The sequence below is a fragment of the Poecilia mexicana genome, unplaced genomic scaffold (genome assembly GCF_051168715.1).
Source record: "Poecilia mexicana isolate PSO_F unplaced genomic scaffold, ASM5116871v1 scaffold_8, whole genome shotgun sequence".
In the NCBI taxonomy this organism is placed as follows: Eukaryota; Metazoa; Chordata; class Actinopteri; order Cyprinodontiformes; family Poeciliidae; genus Poecilia; species Poecilia mexicana.
This window is the reverse complement of record NW_028263377.1, coordinates 18,685,102-18,711,920: the sequence shown is the minus strand read 5'-3', so window position 1 is coordinate 18,711,920 and position 26,819 is coordinate 18,685,102. Positions and strand designations below refer to the sequence as shown.

General features: G+C 39.0%; 1 protein-coding gene across 9 annotated transcripts; it reads left to right on the top strand.

Moving 5' to 3' along the window:
- Positions 1-63: 63 nt before the first annotated feature.
- Positions 64-25,607, top strand: brd4 (bromodomain containing 4). 9 transcript variants are annotated; one of them, XM_014983362.2, is made up of 20 exons: positions 583-661; positions 1,482-1,565; positions 13,940-14,321; positions 15,041-15,178; positions 15,275-15,410; positions 15,501-15,841; positions 15,983-16,366; positions 16,470-16,598; positions 16,740-16,970; positions 17,066-17,292; positions 18,089-18,420; positions 18,499-18,594; positions 18,772-19,167; positions 20,565-21,407; positions 21,489-21,595; positions 21,687-21,837; positions 21,937-22,067; positions 22,160-22,362; positions 22,711-22,978; positions 23,078-25,607. In XM_014983362.2, the coding sequence occupies exons 2-20, from the start codon at positions 1,540-1,542 to the stop codon at positions 23,144-23,146; spliced, it is 4,590 nt and encodes a 1,529-aa protein (XP_014838848.2). In that variant the 5' UTR covers positions 583-661; positions 1,482-1,539; the 3' UTR covers positions 23,147-25,607. The 9 variants fall into 9 exon arrangements, with proteins under 9 accessions (XP_087863737.1, XP_014838844.2, XP_087863736.1 ...); XM_088007611.1 differs by lacking the exon at positions 1,482-1,565 and having other exon boundaries at positions 64-661; positions 18,772-19,155; positions 21,937-22,061; XM_014983358.2 differs by lacking the exon at positions 1,482-1,565 and having other exon boundaries at positions 65-661; positions 18,772-19,155.
- The last annotated feature ends 1,212 nt before the right edge of the window (positions 25,608-26,819 follow it).

The following is a 26,819-nucleotide window of genomic DNA, read 5'->3' as shown; positions in this document are numbered from 1 at the left end:
TTTCCACATCCTTTGCAGTTGGTTATCTGCTCTAAAAATGTAAAGGAATTGGAATATCGTTCATTTTTATTACTCATTGAGAAAAATATCATTAAAATTCCCGAAACAGTAAATAAACCACTGATTTGTGTTTATTGTTATGTTGTTTTACTCTCCTCCATGTTCATGTTGAACCTAACATCTTTATCTTTGACATGTCTTGTCCACCTTTTAAAAAATAAACAATTTACCTCGCAATGGCTTTTAGGACATATAGAGCATAATGTTAACCAAATGAAAAAAGCTGGGGGTGAAAAGTAAAAAAAAAAAAACTACAACAACAACAACAACAAAAAAAACAATCTGAGCATTTGCTAATCTCTATAGAAAATAACATATTTGTCTAGGCAACTCATCAGTGAATATCATAACAAAGACAGGAAGAAAGTAAACAAAAATATAAGCACCCTGATGTTTTAAGGGTATATATAACCTCCTAAATGGTGTTTATGCCCATTTTTTGTAGAAAAAAAACATTAACAGCAAAGTTTATTTCTAGTGTGCAGCACAGTCTTTACGTCCTCAAGCAAGGACTTTTACGCGTGACGTCATCCATAACGAGAGGTGTTCAGGATCCTCGGAGAGAAAGATCCCGCGCGCCCTGGCAACCTGAGAAACACAGGTAAATGCCGCTGTTTACAACACTGTTTTGCCAGTCATTATGCTTCAGGAATCCGAGCAAATAGAGGGCAAGAGATGCGGTAACACTGATGTCAATGCCTCGCCGGTAGTAAAGATGCCCGGCGCCCACAGATACCGTTCTCTTGCTCGGCGGCCTGTTCTGAGTAGCTAGCTTGCTAGCTAAAGCTAGTTTTGCAGTTGTCTATCAAAAGACACAATAACCGCACCTAAAACGTTCATCTGCCTGACACCTATTGCCTGTTTCACCCACGGATAGTGACAATTACTCTTCAATTCGCCCAACGAATGTCTGTTCGAGTACTGTCTAGAGCAGCCTAACGCTTGTTTTCCCATCGACTGTCTTGTGTTATGGGAGACGGTGACGCCGTCACGGTGATGGTGGCGCACACTCAGACGAACCCGTTGGCTAAGAATACATCTAATTGTTCAGTTAGCTAAAACGCTATTTATTTGTCTCAAATGTTGAACGCCAAGGTATTAAACGCGGATGCTATCGTTGTTTTTCTGTTTTACTATGAATGGCATTGGTGTCTATTATGAAACCCGAGCAGTAGTCTATGCCCTATGGCCTAACATTTGGGACCTGGCTCTTCGACGGTGGTCGCTTGGTAGCAGTTATTATCTTATAATTTATCGCTTTGACTCAGTCTAATGATCTCCAGCATCTCAAACACCTGTGATTTTGGTCATAGTATTAAAATTACTGAGACAAACACAAAGGAATAGGAATTAGGTTTTTCTTATTGGCTTTAAGACTAGTCTTGTTGTGGCCAGTTATAGCTTTCGTTTTCCTCCCGCAGGAGATCTACATGATTTTCTAACCTGAAACGAGTGTTTCTGTTTTTGTAAAGATAATGGATGGTACAGTTGACATACCAAGATGTGTAAGTATACGATTTTATAATAGCCAGTAGCTTACCTACAATCACATACCAGTACAAAGCTCATTTCTTGCCTGAAGGTACAAGCTACAGAAATTGTTGAAGGCTCTACCATTATGCTTACTGTAAACTTTACTCTTTTGAATTATGTGGTACTGAGGCTCGTATTGCCATTTGAATGTTGTAAAGCCATAGTTGAGTCATGAAGTTATCAATCAGGTATGGAAGGTGTTACTCTGTGCATGAATTAAGACAGGGAGCAGTTCCTAAGCAATCAGTGCTTTGGACAGCTTAGACCATGTTTTGCACTGAATCATTTCCTTTCAAGTTATTAGTCACATTAACTGCATCAGATTTTTATTGATAAAATTAAGCCTTCACATTTTAGAACTGTAAATACAAGCTTGATCAATTACATAAAGAAAGCAAGTTGGTAGAATGTCAAGTAGCTTTTGCTTTTTTTTTAATCAATTGTTTTTTTGTTTTTATTTCATGCCCTGTATTTGTAGCCTCTTATTTCATTTATTTGTTAGCATGACATAATCTTTTTCTGTCAAAATTAATGACTGAATGATATTAGTTTATTACATAAAATGTTATTTAGGTTCTCTATTGAACTGTATTGTTTACACACAGTATACAGTCCCTTTGCCCTTTATTTTTTCTCTTGAACTCTGCCACTGATAGTATTTGCAAGCCTCATGCTGACCATTAATGTCGATAGAATAGACCCTGTTTATCACAGAGGTTTGAATCTAAATGTAAATTAATTTTGAGATTGTGTTGTCAGCAACATCAATGTCTGCAATATCACAATTGCAAAAGACTATTTTTATTGTGGCTGCTGAAAACATGTTATATTTTCAAGTGCCATCCTTATAAATTCTGCCTGCCAATAATGTATCTGGGCTGGTAGAGAAACTGTCAATGAACTCACTGCACACACTCAATGTATATTTTTAGTTGCCATGATGTTAAAGCACACCAGAAGTGGTAAGACGTGATGAAGGGAAAATGGTGATGAAAACATTGTCATCACAGAATTTATCTCAATATCAGTTTCTCTTAATGTATATTCAGATTTTGTTTAAAACCTGAAGGTTTCATTGTCCACTACATTTCTTGCAGTAACTGTGTATCTGTGGCTATATATTATTCAAATTCAGTGCCTATCCCTTGTGACTTTTGACCTTGTTATTGGCCAATCAAAAGATGAACAGACAACTTAACTTTGTACTAAAGCTGAGAAAATGTTTCATCCCTTAAAATATGTCCCAGTTTAATTTGATGTTATGACATTTTTTGTATATTGTTCAGCTAGCTCTATTATTTTGACAATGGAGCCACTGGATTGTGTGAAAGAGTTGCAGCAGTTGTGACAAAATCAGCTGCATATTTTCTTGAATATTTTGGTTTCGATTTCTCCATATCTTCTGAAATCTTTACTGTACTTTCTGCTGTCAAGTTCACTGATTGAAAAGATGTGAAAAAGCCTTAAAGTAGGTTCAATAAGGCCATCTTTTATTCGGTATGATAACTTCACTATAAAAAATTAAGGAAAAGCCATTCTTTTGCTCAATGAGTTTATCAATGAGTGGAAAATATCACACATTAAGATTTATTTTTCACTGAAGATTATTGGCACCCCTTATGTTAATGCTGTGTGGAACCACTGTTTGCCAACAAATACCTCTATTGTGTTTTACAGCGTAAGGTGTCTTTGACCATTTTTTCTCCAGTAACTCCTGATTGCTCACATTTCTGTGTACTCTTGTAAACATTCTTCTCTTGTTCAACCCTTTGACTTCGAATATTTTTTAACCTCCTCTTCCATTATCATTACTTTTGTGTCAGGACAAGTGAGCTTAGGTCCAGATTTAGCTTCGTTGTCACAGATTCCGTTATTTTAAAATGTGAAATTATTTCTGTGAATGTAGGAAGTCGTGGATTGCTAAAGGTTCCCAAATACATTGATTTATCTAAAAAGTCAAGCATGAATTGCTAAAATGATTTGATTGCATTTATGTTGTACAGAGTGTTGTGAGTGCATTTTAAAGATATGATTTTATTAAAAACAACTATATATATATCAACGTGGGAGTTTTTGCTTTCCAGATAAATTTGCATCCGTTTAAAGCTGGATTTTCAGAATAGCATGATGTTCAGGGACATAAAAAAAGCTGAGTTTAATCTTAAGATTTTAAAATATCTACTATATCTTACCATACCATGAAGTTCAATAATTGTAGAAATGCCTCCAGTCAGTAAAGAATTATCTTCTCCTCAGTTGTTGTATAGATTGGATGCTGACTGATACCGCACTACTTTTTTTAAAGCTTTGCTCTTACGTTGTAGCTTTTTGTTAATTAAGTATTTGATTCAATCACCATGAAGATGGCTATGATTGAAGTAACATCAATCCCCACTGAGTTTGACAAAAACTGATTAAATACACCAGAAAAATAAAATAGAAATACAAAATACAGTAAAAATCCTTTGCAAAATCTCTGGGCAAAGAGAGGTTTTAGTCTTCTGTGCATTTTAACTAAACAAACTGCTGACCTTATCCACAAGTTAATGAGTTCAGCATCTCTCACTAGTACATCTGCCAGTTCTATGTTACATCTTTATGAAGCCCAGGGTTTACCTGCTAAGTCTGGTGGTAGAGGTGGTAGGGCAGTCTACCACCGTGTTTTTTTTTTTGTCTGAAAGTGTTAAAAGTTGACAGAAATTAAAAAAATATGCACAACACTATTGGTAATACTTAATCAATTATCTCTCTGTGTTTGGGTGGTAGTGTTTCTTATTTGCATAAATTTGTTCACTTCACTATCATTTTAGAGTTTAAAAATGATAGTACTGTGATAAACCTTTTGGGGCCTCTCAATAACATGCAGTAATTACCAAAGTAGATGTAAAGTGTCTGTTTTTAGTGGTTACAGTGGTTAAAATGTCCAAGGATTAGTATTTCTGTAATTTTCATTAAGGACTATATTCACTTACTATGCCATAGAGAATATATATTTTTACTGTCCCTTAACATAAACTTATAATGCTTATCCACATAAGTCAAATATTTAGAAAGTAGAGTACAGCTGGGATATTTTAATTTAATAAAGAGTGGTAAATATGTTTTCACCCTTAATCCCATGGCTGTCTCATTACAGTTTTTCATTGCAACATCAAACACTCAAGCCACAAAGCTAATTGTTACATAAGTCGATCGTACTGGAAGGTGTCACTACAGGGCTTGGAGTCTAAGATGAGTAACAGAGGCGGGTTGACTTGGCCCCACATGTTGCCTCAGTCCTTTCAGAAAGTTTGAGGCTGGTACTTTAAGTGATTTTAATACTGATTATTTAAAAATACCTTGATCACAAACTTAAATTGATACTCGAGTTCGGAAAGCAGTCTTTTTATGAGTTTGCCCAGTTCTACGTTGCAGGTGCTCTTATTTTATTTTTGAGCTCATGTCAATGATTTCACATTGACATGAGAAATCAGAGTAAATCAGAAATTGCTGTGCTGCAGGAAATACAGAAAAGATGCATAGTTATTCCCATTATGCAAAGCAATATGTTCAAATAAACTCCACAAAGCCTGTCATTTTCCCCTTCTGTCTGTTGTTTTATTTATTTATTTTGTTAATTTACTTCGATGATAACCCCTGAGATGTAGCATCTCGTTTTCAAGGGGGTTCTTACCACATTGCTTTTATGCAAAGCAATGTGTATCTGAGAACATGCAGTTTGCCTTGCGCTTTAATAAAAATGTTTTTTTAGTTTTGATCAATGAAAAAGAAAATGTGTTTTGTTTTCTTTTCTTTTCATTGTTTTACATGTCAATCAATGGTCAAAGCCACTCAAATATAATGTTTGATTTCAAGCACTGGCTAGTTGATTTGTGTAATATAGTATATGCGCTTTTGTTTGCTCCAGAAGTGATATTAATTGTTGGAAGAAAAACGCATGGTACATATTTTATTTCAGCAGGAGCAGTTAATAATGTAATAGACTAGAATATGCTACAACTAATGAAATTACGAAACTTGTATATAGGACCTGAGAATGGATATTCTAATAATGTAAGAGCTGACATTGATTGCTCTCTTAAATAAAAGATCTATAAAAGAGCATAGGTCTTATTTGTGTTGTTTTTCTTTTTTTACTTTTCTACTTTTCTCAGTGGTTCAAAGTGGTTTAAAAAAAATTATCGTTTGTCGCAGATGTGAAATTCAGATCTATAACTGTACAGCATACCTTATCACTAATGATTATTACAGATTGAACTTTGTTTTTTTTTTCTGTAGTTATTAGAAATGGATATTTTACATTGGAATAACTCAGACATAATATGAATGGTTGATATCGAAAGGTTGGAGTGCAGAAAAGGATGTCCTTAATTTGGAAGTGGAAGTTATTAACAATATAATTTAAAGCGAAGCGTGTCTGGGGGTGGGGCTTAATGAAATGGACAGAGAAAAAGACAAGAAGGGGGTGGGGTGTTGAAGGTGTAACTCAGAATGAGAGAGAGGAAGAAACTCAAGCTATTGATGGGGACAGAGGGGAGGGGTGGAATGAGCAAGCGCGTAGGAGAGAGGGAGGGCTGTGTGGGCAGAGGCTTGCTGAATGAGGAAGCGGTAGAGCCATTTTTACTGTTGAGTAACTGCATGCTGGCCTAGCAGTGCGAGAGAGAGAGGGTGAACGAGAGGTAAAGGGATAAAGTGCGAACTCAGGATCTTATCGGAACTCTCTTTCTGGTCCTATCGTCTTTGTACACCTCTTGCTTGTTGCTTGTCTTCACTTTTTTGGGGAGGCCCCGGAGAGGACACACAATGGAGCGAAGAGCCTGTGGCAACTGGGCTGTTGTACTGCTGAGAGGGGGATGGGATAGAGAGAGGACCGGTTCACACAGCTAACAGAGCCTGCTGGCTGTAGGTTCCCAACAGCCTCTCCTTCCTGCCTGGACATACTTTTTCCAGACTGGCTTCTTTCCTGGAACAACCGCTCTCAAACTCTTCCTGGTCTGCGTTCAGGATTACTCACCATGTCTTGTGGGATTTTAGAACAAATCACTGAGCCAGAGGAATGAATGGTTTTGGAATAACCAAAAAGAAAAAGTAACTTCTTTCCAATTCATCTGTGGCCTTTTTGGTTTCTGTTTCTGTTTGGTGGAATTGATAAATGGATTACAAGATGCACTCCAAGTCGAATGATTTGCTGGATTTTCAACAACTGGATGCCCTTCTGGAAAAAATTGCACATTCAGTCTCTGTGAAAAGGTAATGTTATGTGGTGACTCTCACCAACAAACCTTTAAGATGTTTAATAGTCATCATTTATTTACTAATGAAACAATTGAATAATAACAAGAGAAGATAAAATATAGAGTTAGTACAGGATGTTTTTTGTTTTGTTTTATTTTAATGTACTTAAAAAAAAACTGGTCCAATTTGAAGTAGATCTTCAGTGTTGTGTTGAGAACAGCATCATCAAAACTTTAAGCCCAAAGCTAAAACCTGGGTGGTGGTGCGTGGGTTTAAAGCGTGGTCTTGTGCATATTAGTATTAGAAATATCTCCTGCTTCTTGGAATGGTCCGACTTGCTTATCCTAAACAGCTGGAGGTTTAACTATAAAAAGTGAGCATGTTGTCTCTTCCTGTTAGTTTCATGACTCATAGTTTGTCTATTCGAGTTGGTGTGTGATCTCATGGATTGACGCATTTAGTACACACTGGTAGCCAACACAAGGGGAATTTCTTTTAAGTTTGTAACTTTACACTAATGAAAAACCTAATGTTAGATAAAATCATATTTGTGTGACACATGGCATAGGGGAAAATAATTGCATTCACGCGCGGTCTGATCATGACCTAAAGTAACAGAAAAAGGTATAAATTTTCAGCCAAAACTATTAAGTGGAATCGTACAAGTAAACGCACATATAAAATATTGTGTGGCTGATTTCCGGTCACTAATTTATTAAAGCTCCTATATGGCAAGACAGATATTAGGTTATTCTTATTTACTTATTAAAAGTGAGTAACAACAAAATACTTATGTCTTGGCAAATGGAGCATTTAATTGTCTTGGTACAATTTTTAATGGTAAAATGAGAAACCGTCGTAAAGTACTGTAAAATCTTCAGGTTATGAGACTGTATTTCTACAGATAAAATCAAGCTGAGTTCCAGCATATCTCCTTTGTTACAAAAAAATTCCTAGGGTTTTTTGTAATAAAAGCCTTTGCGGCCCATCCGTTGAGATCCACCATGAATTTTTTATATTGGAATCAGAGATGGCCTCAAATTGTATGTGATGCAGAGATGAACGTGTTGGATAACTCTGCCGATAACATTATTTTATATTTTTCTTTAAAAAGACATAATGACTGTTCACATTTTGAACTATCTTTACTATCTCATATTACAGTTTTGCAATTACAATAATTATATGGTAGATAATTGTGATACCTGGCTCAAATTCCTGTTTTTCAACCTGATGGAAGCAGTTAACTTGCCTCTGAAGAAAGTTAAGTTCATTTCCTTACAGCATCTTCCACCCTTTGTGCTCACTGTCAATTTTAAACACCTCAGTGATGCCAAACGTAGCTACCTTTCAGTCTTTTTCCCATCACTTTCATACATTTTAGACCAGTAGTCATCAACTCTGGTCCTTAATGTCTGGATCACTTCTAGCCAAGCTGGGAGTGTCTCCACTGCAGTCTGCTCCCTAATATTTTGGGAGTAAGTATGGGCAGGGACGTGGAAACATGGCCAGGCCGTGAGCTTTGGCTGTTGCTCCAATTGGATGGTTGCCGTTTGCAGCAACACTCAGCAACAGAGAACTTGAGGTTGTGGTTTAGATGGGCTCAAACAAACCCAGATATTTGTTTTGTCTTAAAGACAAACAGTGTCAACTAATTAAAATAAAGCTTAAAATTATGTTACATTTCCATCCTCCATCTGGATGTTATCATGGCTGACTCAAATAAACCTTGATATTTCACTTTGTCTTCTAGAAATGTTTTGCTGACTGAAACTTAATGAAAACGGTTGCGATTATCTAATACATACAGATCTATTTACACTGTAGTGCTTAATTTTTTCAACATGTGCAACCTTTGGATTTAGGTTATGCAGGCAAATGATATGTACACAGACTTTGCTGAAAAGGGGCATGCAGTCAAATAATAACATGCACATAGGCAAACTCATGTAAGGTTGTTTTGGTGTGTTACACCAGCCAATGAAAAATTATATTTTTGACAAAACACTGACCAGACCTACACTGTTTCTTGTTTCTTTATTTTGTATCCGTTCTTCCAAGAGATGTGCTGCTTGCAGGGCTGCAAAATCGCAGTCATTCTGCTCCAAAAGTTAACTTGTGTATTTCTGCCGCTACCTATCCTATCTTGTAGTATGCCTGAGGTGGTTGCATAAAGTGGGGGGGAAAAATGGAGGACCTAATTATAGAGACAAATTGGGCTTGGGCGGACTGGGGCAGAACTGGTTAAAGCTACACCTGTGGAGATGTGTCCTTACTCCAGGACACCTGATTCAAATGATTGCATGAGGCAACTGTGGCTCTGTAGGTAGAGTAGTCGCCGTGTGATCGGAAGGTTGTAGGTTTGATTTCAGCTTCCTCCTGTCACATGTCGATGTGCCCCCAGGCAAGGTACTTAACCCCAAGTTTTCTACTGATTTGCGTATCACTAGGCAATTGTGTGTGCATTGATTGAATGTGATTTTAGTGTAAATCGGCTTGAGTGGTCTAGATGATTGGAAAAAGGACAGTTTAACCTCATCAGCCATTTACTTGAAATAGATGATTAACAGCTTAGTAGGGGAATACCAATGGGAGGTCCTCACCCTGAACACCAGGGTTACTCTGCTGCAGAGTATCAGTGTCGGTATCAGTGGTAGCAATCATTCACTGATCGGAATAGGATTAGATTTTTTAAATGTTTTTGAATAGAAAGTCCTTCATCAGTATCAATCATTGTCAATCACTAGTGGATTTGATGATATTATCCATCCATTATCTAGGGGATGAGCAACACTTATTTTCCTTCAGGCCCTCTTGAAAATAATTTATAAGGACAAGAAATTAGGCGTCCTTGACTGGTCAAAATGATATTTGATACAAAAAAACCCAACTCTGTTTCCTAATAAACATCTTGTGCTCTTTTCCTTGTGGTGCAGCTATGAATTTTTTAGCCACACCAAAGTGGCATTGTGTCTAAAAATAAAAGTGGCCTATATGAGTTGCACTGCATATTTTTTGACAGTACATAGTGTATTAAATGTCAGATAAAGTCAAAGAGTAATTGTTTGTGAAAAATAGTAGACACTAGGGATGCAAATAATCGTTTCAGCTGAGCTAGAGTTTTTAGTCGATCGATAAGATCAATTGATTAATTGATAAGGGATCATTTTTTTCATAACCTGTTGAACCATACCTTCTTATTTTAGCTGCTCTAAGCAGGTGGTTACGGTGGTTCTTGAAGGAGTTTTAAAACTTTGTTCCATGAAGTGCATTAACCCTCAAAATCAACCATGCTTACTTTCACTATGTCTTTTTCCATCATGTTAAAATGTTTTCTGCTTTATGCCCTCACCCACTTTTTTTTCTGTCATTGCATCCTCACCTTTGTAGCGCATCTATAATTTGGGGTTGAGAAGTCTGCCATGCTGCATGGCTGTTTGCATTAGAATAATTAGTTCCAAAGGAACCAATTTTAATCTAATAAATCATTAAGCAACACTTAATTGTAAGTTGATTCACTGTTTGCATCCCTGGTGCGAACTGATATAGATGAGTTATTTCTTTACATTTCCTCTCTTTACACCACTCTTTCCTTTTATGATTTTGAATAAAAAAGATGGTCATCAGTTGGCTTGTGACTAACGTTGCATTTCTTTCTCATTGATTTTGTGCTCATCCTTTAGATCAGGGGTGGGCAACTCCAGACCTCGAGGGCCGGTCTCCTGCAACACAACTTTTAGATGTGTCTCTGAGTCAAATAATGAGGTCATTAGCAGGACTCTGGAGAACTTGACTGCACTTAGGAGGTGATTCAGCTGTTGGATTCAAGTGTGTTGGACCAGGTAGACATCTAAGAGTTGCAGGACGCCGGCCCTCGAGGACCAGGATTGCCCACCCCTGCCTTAGATTCATGCGTTATGCCATACAAGTAGGTTATGCTTTATGCTTTTTCTGCCCTCTTCGGCAATATCTTGTATGAAATGAAAAATAAGAAGCAGTTGAAATTATACATAATTATTAAACAAATCTTAATGATGTCCTGAAATAACAGCCGTGTTGCTAGTTTTGGCATTTGTATTGTGAACCTGTGGAGAATAACATACCACTAAAGTTGACTGTCCTGTCCATTTGGCTGTCTTTGTTCAATCTTAAATGATGATTTGACTAACATGAGGCTCTGCCTTCCGTTGTTTTAGTGTTTGAAACCCTGAGTGTTTATAGCATTTTACAGATTGTACCTTATTTGGAAAAAGTTGGGAGAGATTCACCGATTTGAGCGTCATCTCTAGGGTCATATTTTGAGAAACTGTGATTTATATATTATTGCTTTAAAACGTAGAATAGATTCATTAAAGGCAATGTCTCAATATTATTTATTATATTGTCTCCAACTATTAATCCTGTTTTAGAACAGCATGTGCCCACAAATTCCTTGAAATGATCATAGAGAAAGCATGAGCCATGGTTTATTTTAAATAAAAACTAATTCCTGAGTAGTTCCTAAAGTCTGTCCAAACCAAGTGCTCCTGTATACTCAGCAGTAATCTGCAGATGTCTGATGTGATTTTAGAGACACAAAAATAATCTTGGTTAAGAAGCAGAAGCTCAAAGACATTAAAATTTGTTGAACCCCTTTGAGCTCAGCAAACAGACAGTAGCTGTTCTAGAAAAAACGTCAGAGAACAGAACCAGAGATTTTTCATAAATTTAGCACTTTAAAACAGTCACTAGGTATCCAATACACTAAACAACTACAGTTTCACCTCATAATGTTTTAATGTTCAAATTTTTAGCAAAGGTCTGGTTAAAATAAACCAACAAATAATCCAACGAGGAGGAAGGTGATATCAATTATATTTATTACTTTTATCAATCAATATAATCAATTATTAATGTATTTAGCAAGGAAAGACAGACCTCCAAAAAAGACTTTTGAGATTTTTATTAGTTTTTCTATTAGTTTCAGATTAAAGAAAAGATCTTGAGCTCAGTGTTTACTTGTAAATAAAGTCGGTTGTTCATTACTTCAGATTGTTGTAGGTTCATAAGCATTTTTGTTTTCAGAGCTGGTGGTGCAGATTTTTTTTAATGTATTTTGTTATTTTATGTTTGTACTACATTTATTTCCCTGTTATTTGTCAAAGTAAGTATCTGGCTCTTTTCGGAAGTTCAGAGATTGAGTGTAGAGAAGGCTTAGATGTGTGTCTTGGGGACCAATATACTAAATCAGTAATCAATTTATGATCACATTAGCCTTCTGACTTGAAATGCCTTAGGATTCTTACCTGTATTTTGAACAGTTCTGCCATTGTTCTTCCAAATTATATCTTTTTAGGGCTGCACCAATATTAAAATTTAGTTTATGTTATCAATATCCAACATTTTTGCTCTTTTGGCTGATAATATTTACTGATGTTGTATATATTTTCCTACCTTTTAGATATAGTGAAAAAAAACAACCACACTGTTGACGACGTTTCTCCGTCTTAGTTTAACTCCCTGCAATCCTGCACTGCATCACTAATTGTCACAAGACAATTACATCCTCCTCTCCATCTTCCAGAAACACAAATGGCAGCAGGAAGAAACTAAACGTTGTTTGTTAATGTCAGCCCAGTTTTAGTTATTGGACCAATATGTGGAAAAAATGACAAATGTCAGGCAATACTAATGTTGATGCAGATATATTGTGCATTTCTGCTGTTTTTTATTAGAAAAAATGTGCAAATTTTGCGTTTCACTTTTGGTCTGTATTCTAAAGGCTAAAAATATATTCCAGTGCAAATAAAGCAAGGAATGAAAGCCTCAGTAAACTCAATAGGTCGTTAAATGACAAAAAGTGTTGGATATCAGTGTGAATAAGCAGAGTGGTGTATCATTACCATTGCCCAATTAACTATTCATTTCTCTGCTTTTAGATAAAACACAGGCCATCATTGTGATTCTTAGTGCTGGCTTCTAGTGAAATCTGCAGATCTACAGTTTTGCCTGAACGACAGTCGTTGCCTCCTTTCAAGTTAGGCATGTACTCTGAAGAGACACGTAAAACCAGATTTCCCGGTGTGAGGTCTTCACCCCCACCCTGCAACCAAAGCCACCTTCCTGTCTCCTCAGAAAACATTCCACAGTAGCCAACAGTGACCTATGCCCTGGTCAAAGGTCAACTGCTTTTTTTAGGTTTGAGAAAAACATAAGACCGGAAGCATGAGGAAGTGGACCTCTTGACTGATCAGTTTTAGTCGTGTTGTTACACTTTGCCAGTGGATTAACTAGTGTAGTTTGAATTTACATATTTGATTTATCTTATTAATTGGTCAAGTGAGATGAATTTCTTGACAACTACAATTAAAATCTGTAAGCCACATTCGTTCTGTCATCCCATCTTACCATAACATCTTATGGGCTCTGTGATTTCAACCCACCCACACACACACACATATACACACCCCACTATCAGGTTGGGATGTATCAGCTGATTGAATCATGTGAAGAACATCATGAATTGAAAGGATAATCTAAGAGGGCCTTTAACTTATTGGATTTTCATTATGCATCAGGCCACTTTCAAAGTTGCATTCTTATGGGCTGGTTCACTTGGGGGGCCGGGGGGGAGAAAAAGAGCAATAAGAAGTTAAGCATTTCATCAGTGCTTTCCAAAATAACAGGAACAAAGACAGTTTCTTAAAGATGTTAGCCTGTGATTGTTTTGACCCAAATTTCCTGATCATATCTATAATTTCATCAACTTGTGCTAAAGGTTTTCTGTGAAAACAGGGATGTATCCGTTCTTATTTTTATCAATTTGGTTCTTTACATGGATAAAATAACGAAAGATTAAAAAAAAACACAGCTTTACTCGCTTTACAGAATTAATCAAAGTTTTAGGCAAGAGTTGTGGCCTTTATATTTGATATACCTTTAGGTATACATCTGTTATTGACTGTCTCTTATAACTCTGTTGTTGGCAGTGTAAAACCTCTTTGTTTCAATTGTATCAGTTGTTCTTTGTTTAATTTAGGAAAAAATGATTTATTGAAGTCTCTGCTATATTTTTGAGTGTTTTGATGGCTGTATCATATTAATGACTGTTCAACGCTTTATTTTTTTCCAGAGATTCCAGTGAGGAGTGCAATGGGATCAGTGGTACTCTGTCAGTGGAGTCTGTGCCGGGGCCAAGACTGAACTGGTGTTCTGCCAGCACCCCTACCCCTGCCCCTACTCTCGCTCCAGCTCCCGTTCCGGGACCTGAGCCCACGCCTTACCCTGTCAGAATGGGAGACGGCCTGGATACTGCGCAGATGTCGGGCAGCAGCCAGGGGCAGGCTCAGCAAACGGGCAATCCCCCTCCCCCAGAGTTCTTCAGTGCTAACAGGCCGAAGCGCCAGACCAACCAGCTGCAGTACCTACTAAAAGTTGTGGTAAAATCCCTATGGAAGCACCAGTATGCCTGGCCTTTTCATTCACCAGTGGATGCCATTAAACTTAACCTGCCTGTGAGTACAACCTGCTCTTTTTTGTTGCATAACCATATTGAGTAAAGAAACAACTCTTCTTCATTAGGTTGCTTAAAATTTTCCATTAGGGGATTATTAGCAACATTTATGTCAGAAAAAATGCATTATATTTGTGCAACTTAAGGGAATTAACTAGTGCTTTTATCGTCCCATTTAAGAACATATGTGCACTGTTTCTGTAAGTAAAATTATAGTAGAGATTGAAATATTAATCTTCCTTAACACTTTCAAGGAATACAATCCCAATTCACAACAACAAATATCAAGGCATTTAAAAAGACACACGGGTTCATATCCAGTTCAAACCGTATTTGTTGATTATGTAATGTGTCATTTGTTTATTTCGGATATTACCATCACCTTTCAGGAAGTGTGAGAATCTGGTCATGAGCTAATCATCTTCACTCATAAATATAGAAACTTCTGTTGCTGCTTAGTGGCACAGAGTTCATTAATTCAAGGTCCGGTGTTGGTCAGCGCTCTGCTTGGGAAATTTATGTTGATATAACTTATATATGCGCCCCTAGATTAGGTGTAAAAATCCAAAATAAGTAATTTGTAAATAAATTAAGTCAGTTTAGGTTGTAACATGTAGGTCCTACCAGTTTTGGTGGAAATGTTATAATATCTTTAGCATATCAATTACATAATGTTGCAATTTAAGCAATTGTTCACACATTTTTCAACGTTTTTTCTAGGATTACTACTCTATAATTAAAACACCTATGGACATGGGAACAATCAAAAAAAGACTTGAGAATAGCTACTACTGGAATGCCCAAGAATGTATTCAGGACTTCAACACGATGTTTACCAACTGCTATATATACAACAAGGTAAGATAGTTGCACACAAGAGCCATGGTTGCTATGAAATACAAATGTTTCTGATGTATTTCCACTTTTGCTGAGGATGTTTTTCCTGTTCAACAGCCTGGCGATGACATAGTTTTAATGGCTGAAGCTCTAGAGAAGGCTTTCCTTCAAAAAGTTGCAGAGATGCCTCAAGAAGAAATAGAGATCCCGGTCATGACAGGAAAGGGTCGTGGCAGAGGCCGGCGAGAAGGTGGTATGTGATTTGCTTGCTTATACTTTGCTCCTAATGAGCAATCTTCTACGAAACAGAATAACAATTCAAGTGCCTTGTTCTGTCACCAAGGTTTAAACTTGAAACCAGGCTCCATCATTGATTCGTCATCCATGACTCCACAAACGCGTGGCCTGTCAAACCTTCCAGTGGCTCCGCAGTCTCTAGGACCAATGCAGGCCCCATCTGTGCTACCTCCACATCCTTCAATCCAGGCTCTGCCCTCCCTTGTGCCCCAGACGTTACCCAGCCTTGCACCACAGCTCGGAGCGCCATACACCATGGTTCAGCCAGACTGTGTTCCTCAAGTTCCTATCATGACTTCTGTGCCTCTCCCCACTCAGACCTCTCTCCCCCCAGTACCGATTCAGAACACTGCCCCTATGCTGCAGAGCCCTATAACTATGGCCAAAGTAAGTTTGATGAATGAAGAGAAATGCATTTGCTTTGCTTAGCACATTTGTGACAAATGTTTGTTTAGAGAGTGCCATAAATATTTGGTTTTGAAGTCTGAGTATCTGATTTTCTCTCTTTTTTTCCCCCCTCCACATCAGCAAAAAAAGAGCCAAAAAAGGAAAGCGGACACTACAACACCAACAGCAAATGACCAGCTGAGTGAGTCTTCACCTGCAGAATCTAAATCTGGGAAGACGTTACCCAGAAGAGAGAGTAGCCGACCACCGAAACTGTTAAAGAAGGAGGCTCCGGACTCTCAGCATCACATAGGCATGGTAACCGGTCTGAGTGGACCAAGTGGAGGTCTTAGCCCCAAACCACAGGATCAGCTAGGTTACTGCGCTGGTCTAGTTAGGGACATGCTATCCAAGAAACACGCTGCTTACGCCTGGCCGTTTTATAAACCCGTTGACGTGTATGCACTGGGACTACACGACTATCACGACATCATCAAACATCCAATGGACCTCAGTACCATCAAGGTTTGTTAAATGCATGACTATAAGAAGAAAAAAAAAATCTCTAAAATATGACGAGTGCATTTTGTGACATGCCAAGTGATATATCCTTGATATATTTTGCTAGGTCAAATTGGAAACAAAGCAATATCGAGATCCCCAGGAGTTTGCTGCTGATGTAAGGTTAATGTTCTCCAACTGCTACAAATATAACCCACCAGACCACGAAGTAGTATCCATGGCACGGAAACTGCAGGTACATAAAGGTTTTCAGTGTTCGTTGAGTGGAGGAATGATATAATTTTAACACGTTCTTGATTAATTTTGTAAGTTCTGTTGTTTTTTTTACTATCTAAGCCACATGGTCATTTCCTATATGGTTCATTTGATTTTATAGGACGTGTTTGAGATGCGCTTTGCCAAGATGCCAGATGAACCCGAGACCAAGCCAGTGGTTTCTGCCCAAACTCCCACACTTCACCATCCTGCCCCGGTGAAGCCCCAGCCCCATTTGGCACACGTTCACACATCTTCAGACAGCTCCAGTGACTCATCCTCTGAGTCTGAGTCTTCCACTGATGACTCCGAAGAGGAAAGAGCTCAGCGGTTAGCAGAGCTCCAGGAGCAGGTCAGTGATCAAAGGAAACTCCAGACGAAGGCAGAGCCGTTACTCAGCTCTTGTAAAACTTTTGTTTAAAAATGGTTCCATTTTTCCACAAACAGCTGAAGGCTGTCCACGAGCAGCTGGCTGCCCTGTCGCAACCACAACCCAGCAAACCAAAGAGAAAAGAGAAGGAGAAGAAAGAGAAGAAAAAAGATAAGCATAAGAAGAAAGGCAGCATTCCAAGCCATGTAGATGAGATCCAGGACCCCCAACCTGTTCCACAGCTGCCCAAGAAAACTAAGACCACAAACAATAACAAAGATGTGGTTACTAAGAAGAAACCCAGGTAGGTTTATCAATTTTTAAGATCAAATCCACTTTTGTCCACTTTGATTTTTCTTTCTTCTCTTGCCTTCTGCCATAAATCTCATGTTTTTATTATTGCTTATGTATACAGATCTGGACAAAATTAGGAGACCATTTAAAATGATCCGTTTCTCCGATTTTACTCTTTATAGGTATATGTTTGAGTAAAGTGAACATTGTTATTTTATTCTATGAACTACTGACGACATGTCTCCAAAATTCTAAGCAAAGATTTAGTATTTATTTGCAGAAAATGAGAAACGGTCAAAATAACGAAAAAGATGCAGAGCTTTCAGATCTTAAATAATGCAAAGAAAACAAGTTAATATTCATTTAGAAACAACAATGTTTTAACTCAGGAAGAGTTCAGAAATCAGTATTTGGTGGAATAACCATGAGGTTTTCAATGGGGTTCAGTGCAGTAGACACTAAATTTTTTTCCAGAGCTGTATATTTATGCATCGTAGAGCCACATGAAAACTATAACATACAGATGCTGATTGTATTTTATTCAACTTACTGATTTCTGTGTATGAATTAATTAAGCTGTATCGTTCTTCAAGCAGCTTAGGTCATGGTGCATCGTCATGTTTTATACAAAATTCCAGTTTGTCCAACTGTTCCTTTTTATGCATCATTTTCTGCTGTTTTCAACATGGTAAACAAGCATTGCCTATTTTTACAGGGGAAAAAAACAGTTTTATGTGCACTTTTAGGTTAGTGAAAAGTTCATTTCTGCTCTGGTAAACTCCCTTTTTTTGTTTTCCCCCCTATAGCAAAAAGGAGGTATTGAAAAATAGTCATCCACCCAGTCTGCAGCACGTTCCCAACCTGGAGGACGATCTTGGAACAACTGGACCACCGGTCCCAGGGGAGAAATGCAAGCCCATGACGTACGAAGAGAAGAGGCAGCTAAGCCTGGACATTAACAAGCTTCCCGGTGACAAGCTTGGCCGTGTAGTACATATCATTCAGTCGAGAGAGCCCTCGCTCAAAAACTCGAATCCTGATGAGATTGAGATTGACTTTGAGACACTGAAGCCTTCAACTCTACGGGAACTGGAGAGATATGTGTCATCCTGCCTCAAGAAAAAGAAACGGGTTCCACGTAAGATACTGTGTGTGAATAGATTTATGTTTTGGTGTTGCATCCACAAGAGTAATTAACACAAAGTTGTTTTTGTAGCCGAGAAAACCGTTGAGTCAGTGGCTCCCTCCAAAAAGACGATATCTTCTTCTGAAAGCAGTGGCTCAAGCTCAGACAGTGAAGCTGAGGGATCAGGTGGGTTCTGCTCAATTGCCTTTTTCAAGTTCCCACGATACCACACCTTTCTGCAGAAAATCCCTTTTTTTTTCCCTACAAAGCAAATTTAATAGAATGTGTGTTTAACCAAAGTACTAAAATAGATCAAACAGAAGAAGAGATTAAACTTCCTGTTTTTGTTTTTTTTTTCCCCAGGAATGATAAAACAGCCGAAGAAGAAGAGCCAATCTGTGAAAGAGGGGAAGAAGATGCATCCCCATGTCCAGACGGGCTCTGCTCAGACTGGGTTTCAGTCCCAAGCTGTTGTCTCTCAGGCCAGCAGTCAGATGAAGCAGCAGCAGCAGCACCAACCGTCTCCTGCAGGCTTTATGCCTCCTCCCCCCGTCGCTGCTCTGGAGTCGTCCCACTTGCTAGAAAGCTACGAGCCTCTGCCTCCGTTCAACCAGCCGATCATGCATATGCCCCACCACACTGGCAACTCCTCCCCTCCACCTCCGCATATAAATGCTCATTCTGCTGGATCGGTGTCCCCTGAAACGCACCCATTCCTCAACCAGCATCCGGTCCTCCCGTCTCCAGGTAATGATGCATGTAGGTACTTTGATTTTAAAGCTTTATTTTTATTTTATTTTTTGTTATTACAAGTGTGAGAGTGCCATCTCCAGCATATCTCCGGTTCACATGAGAATATATGTGCACTGCATGTCTGGATAAATAGTACAGATAAATATGTATGTCAATGTTTTAAATATCATGATAGCATTGAGAGCGAGAAGACAGAGATTTGAGAAAATGCCAGACATTGTTCCTATTTTAATAATCTTGTTTTGAAGTAATTCTACCCCATTTTGGTCCACTCAGTAGACAGACTGCTCTGGTTGTCTCAGGTTTGAAGGGCTCCTTCTCCAGATGTTTCAGCTCCTTCCACAGATGTGCAGTGGGATTTAGATCAGGGCTAAAAGAAGGCCCATTCAGAAAAGTCCTGTGTTTCACTCACTCTTCAGTATTTTTTGGTGTGTTTCGGGTCACTATCCTGATGATGAGCTGCAACTAAAACCAAGTTTTCTGACACTGGGCAGCACACCGTTTCCCAGAATGTCTTCATAGTCTTGAGATTTCAACATACCCAGCACAGATTCCTGACATCCTGTGCCAGATGGAGCAAATCATCCTCTGAACATAACCAAACCTCTTCCTTCTTTCACTATGGCCACAGTGTTCATTTCTTTGTATGTTTAATCTTTTTATGAACATGAAGCTCCAGCCTCAGATGTTGCTCTGGGTTGTTTTTGGTCCTGGTTAAATAGTCTGGTTGCTCTTGGAGTAACTTTGGTTGATTGGTCTCTTCCACTCCTGCATGTTCTCTCCAGTTTTGCCTCATTTCAGTTTGCTGGCATCCCAAAGTTTTCCAAATGGCTTTGTAACCCTTTTCAGACCTTTTAAACTTTTCCATGATGACCATTGGCTTGTGAAATTGAGTTTTCCTTTCTGAAAAAAGTCATTTTATTGCAATTAAAAAGGGAAGCAATAACTTTTTCAGAGAACCAGACTTATTTGGATATTTTATTTTTCCCTGATGAATAAAATCATGATTTGAAAACACTTTTTTGTATTTACTCGGGCTATCTTTGACTGATATTAAAATAGTTTTAATGATTAGTAAAATGTGACAATAAAAACAAAAACAGATTAAATCTGTAAGGGGAAAAACACATTTTCTCAACAATAAATATAGAGAAAAAATGATTTTATTATTGTACAATAACTCTTGTGTTTTGCTAACTTGGATTCTTCAGGATGATTTACAAACATAAATAAATCGAAATTCAAGCACATTAAAAAAAGCATCATTTCAAATCAGAATCACATTAAAGTGAATTATTCATGAATAAATGATTTACCGTGATGTTTCAACAATTGATTCTGTATTTTATTTATTTATTTTTTTTGCTTCTTGTTAACTATTTGAATCTTTTGTTTAACCCCAGCTCTACACAGTTCGATGCCTCAGCAGCCGTCGCGGCCGAGTCACAAAGCAGCGCCTCTTCATCCAAAACCGCCCCAGCAGCAGCAGCAGCCAGCCCCACCTCAGCAGCAGCAGCAGCAGCAGCAACAGCAGCAGCAGCAGCCAGCTCTACAGCAGCAGCCGCAGCTCCAGCCTCAGTCGGCCCCCCCACCACAGCATCAGCTCCCCTCTCAGATCCCCCCTCAGATCCTCCACACTCACCAACCCCTTCACCAAAGGCCCATGTCACCCCCCACTCTCACCCCTCAAGGTTTGCTGTCTTCCCAGCCTCCCCAGATGCTGTTGGAAGACGACGAAGAGCCGGGGTCAACTACACCTATGAACCAAGTGCAGTTATTCCTACACCAGTTCCAGCCGGCCCGTCAGCCGCAGCAGTCCATGCAGTCGCACCAGGCACCGGCTCGGCAGCAGCAGCAGCCGCCGCAGCTGCAGCAGCTGGGACAGACTTCTCTCCTGCAGACGGCAACAATGCAGGCACAGTCGCAGCTCTCCGCACAGACTTCGCTGCCTCCTCCACAGCTTTCTGTTCCCTCTCAAGCCCAGCCCACTGCATCACATCAGGCCCCGCCCCCTCAGATTACCCTACACCAGGCCCGCCACCTGCAAAACGCTCAACACCAACAGCAGCAAGCGCAGCAGCATCAATTGAACTACCAGCAGGGTCCGGGACTCGCTGGTCAGTCCCAGGCGTCGCAACACAACATCTCGATGCCCTCCAACAAAGCACAGCAGATCATCCAGCAGCAGCAGCAGCAGCAGGAGCAGCCCTCCCCTCGGCCATCCAAACCTGACCCATACAATACCGGTAGGTGTGAGAAAGCGATGCAAAACCCTGTTTCTAAATGCCAAAACTGCTTGGTTATGATGTCTGTTGCTTCCTTGACAGGCCACATAAGAGATAACCCGTCTCCTCTCATGATGCATTCCCCACAAATCCCCCAGTTTCCTCCCGTCTCTCACCCATCCCCACCTCACAACATGCAACCCAAAAAGGTAAGACGTTTACAGAGACCAGACAAAGTCTTTCTATAGATGGGTGCAAACGCCAGGAGCAGTGACCTTGAATCATTCTCTCGTCATGCAGCAGAGGGCCCCTGGAAGCCAAGTTGCGGTTAAAGAGGAAAAACTTCCTCCGTCACCAGTGATGAGAGGAGAGCATTTTAACTCTGCGATGAGAGCAGAGCATCACAAACATCCAGAAATCAAGCTCAGTCAGACCGGCCAGAGTCAACAGAGTGAGCACTCCACACTTTTTATTTTACTTTGTATGAAAAACGCTTGAAATAATGCACGGCCTGAGATGCTGACAAAGCTTGTATGAATGTTTTGGGCAGGTTTAAAATCTGTGGATAGTTCACGGCCCGTCATCCGTTCCTCTGAGCCCAGCGGGCCACCTCCCACCCTGCAGGAAAAGGAGAAATTCAAGCAGGAGCCCAAGACCCCTGTAGCTCCCAAAAAGGTACAGGTGGGTAAGAGGCTCCGTTTCTGGACTTGTAGTAAATCTGAATATTTGCCTTGAGCAGCACTGCTAATAAATCTCCATGTTTACGTTCTCAGGACGTGAAATTCAAAAATATGGGCTCATGGGCAAGCCTGGCACAAAAGTCAACGTCTACAACGCAATCTGCTGTGAAGTCATCGAGTGACAGCTTCGAGCAGTTCCGCCGTGCAGCCCGGGAGAAAGAGGAGAGGGAGAAGGCCCTGAAGGCCCAGGCAGAGGCGGAGAAAGACCGGCTGCGTAAAGAGCAGGACAAACAACGGTAGAACAAGAAAGCACACAAGTCAGACAGCTACATTCACCTGCTGGGTGGATGTGGATGCTAATCTATAAGTTACGCTCAGAAAGTATTTTAGAGGAAAATAAATGCAACAAGAGAGTTTATTCTGATGCTTGTTAGACGTATAGCTGTAGCATTATCGTAGACATTCTGCTTCGATACACAGACTAATATTTGTGCTGTAAAAAAAAACTTATTTTAAAAGATGTGGAATAAATTTTTTTCCCCCACAAGACATTAAACTTCACACAAGATGTGCGTTTAAGGGCGCCATTTATTCATCTTTTATGCATCTGTTGATTGCAAATTCTTTGTCCGAATGCCTTACAGAGGGCGGGATGAAGAGGACGTCATCGAGCCTCCTCCCAGAAGAGTGCACGAGGAGTCTCGTGGCCGCCTCGAGCCGCAGCACATCCAAGCCCCTTCTCAACAACAACCACAGCCGCAGCAGGTGCAGGTGCAGCAGGAATCCCAGCCGGCTGCCGTCCAGCAGTCTCCTCAACCCGCCACTCCGCCTCAGCCCTCCACACAGAACTCACTAGACCAACAGAGGGAACTGGCACGCCGAAGGGAACAGGAGAGGCGGAGGAGGGAGGTGGTAAGCCGACGCTCGTTTACTCTCTACATCACATGCAAAAACAAACGGGGGAAAAAAAATGTTGATTTGAAATGCTGAGTTCTTCTTTTCTTTCTACAGATGGCAGCGACTATTGATATGAATTTTCAAAGTGACTTAATGGCTATCTTTGAGGAGAACTTGTTTTGAGAAAAAGAGGACAGCAGAATGAACTGCAGAAGAAGAAGAAGAAGAAGAAGAAAAGTGAATGAATGCCGCAAGCATCCTCTTGAATAAAATCATGGCAACAATGCAGCGCAGACCGCTCCGCAGACTTTATGCATACACAACCAGCCCTGTTGAGACTGAAAACAAACGCTGGCTGGACGAGCGGTTACGGCTCACTTTGGCCCCATTGGCTGAACACATGGTGGGGGACTCTTATTGTTTTGGATGTCATGTTTTTTGGAATCCAGCATTGCTTGCCTGATCTCTACTTGTGGAGAAAAAAAAAAGGACCCCCCCCCTTTTTTTTTTTTTTTTTTTTGGCACAGTTGCCTTTGTCAGACTTGATTCTCTCACTGTGTGTTGGCACAACAATACTGCAGGAGTAAAGACATCCCAGTCCTGGAGATGGTGAAAATGCTCTGAATTACTGACAGACTGCGCAGAAGTATTTTGAAACTGCCAGATGTCTAAAATCGTGAAGAAATTTGTCTTTTATGTTGTTTATTTTGTCATTAGTGAACTGTTTTGTTTTTTTTCTTTTTTTTTATATATATATTTGGTGGGGAAGGGGTGGGAGCAACTTCCATACTGTAAATCATGTATATTTCTCAGCAGAGAAGGTACAGTTTGCCTTACATCTCTTTCCTAAATAGATAAGTATGTTGTATGGCCTGCACACATGGACAAACCAATAACATTTACAGACAAAAACCAGAAGCCGTGCAGAGTTGTTTTTTGTTTTTTTTTCCCCCATCATCTAGGATCTACTGTAAAAAAATATTTTCTTATGCTTCAAAAACTGTTTATTTTGGATCTGTCTGCTTTTCCACCTCGGTTCTCCTTGCACCAACACACTCCACCACCTATGCCAAACAACTCAATATCTTTTATGCTAAATAACTTCTCTAAGCATTGTAGGTAGATAGAGGGCAAAAAAAAAACTGAATATATGCATTATCATAGCTCCAGTGAGTATTTATCAAAGAAAAGATCAGTTTTCATCTTGTATTTGTCATTTAAAAACTACAAAAACTAGCTACCAGAAGAGTTAAAGAGCCAGTTGTTTCTGAGCTTTAGTTGGGTTTCACTACAAGTGTCGTTATATTGTTTTACTATCAGATATTGATGTTCGGCTGTTCACAGCAGTCACTACTGGATTGGATGAGCCTCTTGTGTTGCCTTTGTGGATTCTGTTGTGACTAAAATCAGTGCTTAACATAAGAAAGATACAATTAAGGAAGAAGAAACGATTTCATCTTTTGTAGCCAACAGCTAAAACAAGTTAGTAACAAAAACAGTTAATGGGACCAGACGAAGCTCCCGCTTTCAATCATCTTCCAAATCACAACAGGCACTCTTGACAGTTTCAAAAAAAAACAAAGATCAACCAGAAACGTCAAAACAAGAAAAAAAAAAAGAAAAAAAAAAAGTTTAAAATGGTTTTCTTTGTTCTTGTTTGATAATAGTGGATGTAAGTTCTAATTCTGTTCCTGGAGACTTTGTTGGAGCTGGGCTAAAATCTGAACTTATGTTGTCCTCTCTATTTGTCTCTTAAAGTGTATTTTTTTTCTCCAGTGCCTGTATTGTATTGCAATTCTTGTTGGCTTATATTACACTTTGAGGGGATTTAGAACGTGGCACATCAGGAGTGGGAGGTTTAATATTTTAAACGGGAGGGAGATTTTCGTTGTTTTTTTTTTTTTTTTGGAGAGTTTGTGTTTTAAAAAAAAAGGAGGAAAAAAAAGAGGTAAAGACAGCATTTTATATTTTACCCGTTGTCAATATTCTGGTTTTAAAATTTAGTTTTAGCTGGGCATCTTTAAGTGTATACATCTGACAACTACTTTTCTCATTTTGTTCTCTCGGCAGATTTTAGCTAGATGTGTTTCACCGTTTCCACATTAGCGTTTTCAGTCTGGTCTGTGAGTTCGATTGTGTAAATTTGAGCGACTGCGTGAATGTGTGAGGTTTTTTTTCTTTTTTTCCACTGTGTGATGCAGAGAGGCATGTTCCCCGATATGTAGATAAAACGTTCTGTTGATGAAGACTAAAAAGATCCGCTGGAAAGGTTTAGTGCTTAATTCACTCTTTTTCTTTTTCTATTTCAAGGCCACCATGTATGAATATATAATATTATTATTATTAGATCTGTTCCAAAAGTGTTAAGAAAGATACTTTCATTCCATTTTATCCTTTTGTTTTCCTTCCCATGATAACTGTTGGACATAATGTGCCATGAGTTCTACAGAGAATGTGCTGAAATGCAGCTCAGCCCAGAATTTGCTTTATTCAGGTATTTTATTTTTGTGTTGCATTTGTTCTGTTTTGGGGGCTTGTCATAACATTTTCCTCAGTTTTGTTTGGTATGTGAGTGGTCTCTTGAGGTCTCTGAATACGTATGTAATGATCATTGAATAAACTCATCTGTTTTATAGAAAATAAAGCTGAGAAATTGTCTGTTTTTATGTTGCAATTCACTGTTGATCTGTAGGTGAAGAAATATGTTGCTTCTCAGTTGCTGGTCAATTTTAATTTGGCTCTTTCTACGAATAAGTTTAAGCCAAAATGCAGCACTTTATAAAATTAATACACCATATTTTGTCATATTACAACCACAGAGTTAAACGAGTTTTATTTGGGTGTAATGTCATGGAGCAACACAATGTAGTGAATACATGAATTTCATATGCTTTTACAAATAAAACTCAGAAAGTTGTGGCCAGACTGCTTTACTTTGACAACCCTAGACAAAGTCTAGTGTAAGTCGTAAAATATTTTCCAAATTTACTTATTTGTAAATAAGTTTATCTTTGCAGTTGTTCTACAAAGGCCTGTTGGAAAAATCACCACTGAACGCACCGTCTTTATGGTTGTTGCAGGATTATGCTGTGCTTAACGATCATTCCGCAATGTATTAATCCATATTTTTCATAATTTTGTCACAAAAAGTCAACTGCGCCTCATTTCCTCTCCACCTCAGTTTTTCACTACTTTGTGTTCCTCATATCACTAGCAGACACTCAGTTTTCAGATTTTAGTTCAAGAGGTATTTAGCTTTTATTTATATCTCTGCAACTCGTACCCCCTTTTTTTCTGATTTATTTATTGCGTTTGTTTTACAAAGATACAGTTATGTAAAGAATAGCCTATTTAATACAGTCTGAATAGAGCACGCTTTTTGTAACTGTTTAGTTGTCTTGGTAAATGTGTCATAGTTAGATTTTGCTTGGCTTATTATAACTTCCTGAGTTATTTTGAATATCCGCTCATTTTGCGCTATCGTGAAGAGGTTGTGGTTGAAATAAGATAAGTCTTAATGACTTGTGGTTTGTGATAACAGTTTTGGTTAATCAACCACTGTTCCCACATCTTAAAACTAAATAATAAAATGCTACCCTCACAATTAGAGTGTATTAAGGCAGGAAACTAAACCTCCAGTTTCTTATGCAGGCAATGCTATTTTACTAACAGTGACAATACGGGTATTTTCAGTAAGTCAATATTGTAATGAAGCAAGTTTCGTGAGCTTATTTTGACGGTGCATACCGGAAATAGTACTCTATAGTCATTCTCACTGACTTTACTTTTGAAAAGGACTTTTGAATGCTGCCATCTAGTGGTCATTATGGCAAACTACAAAAAGTTTCTATTTTGC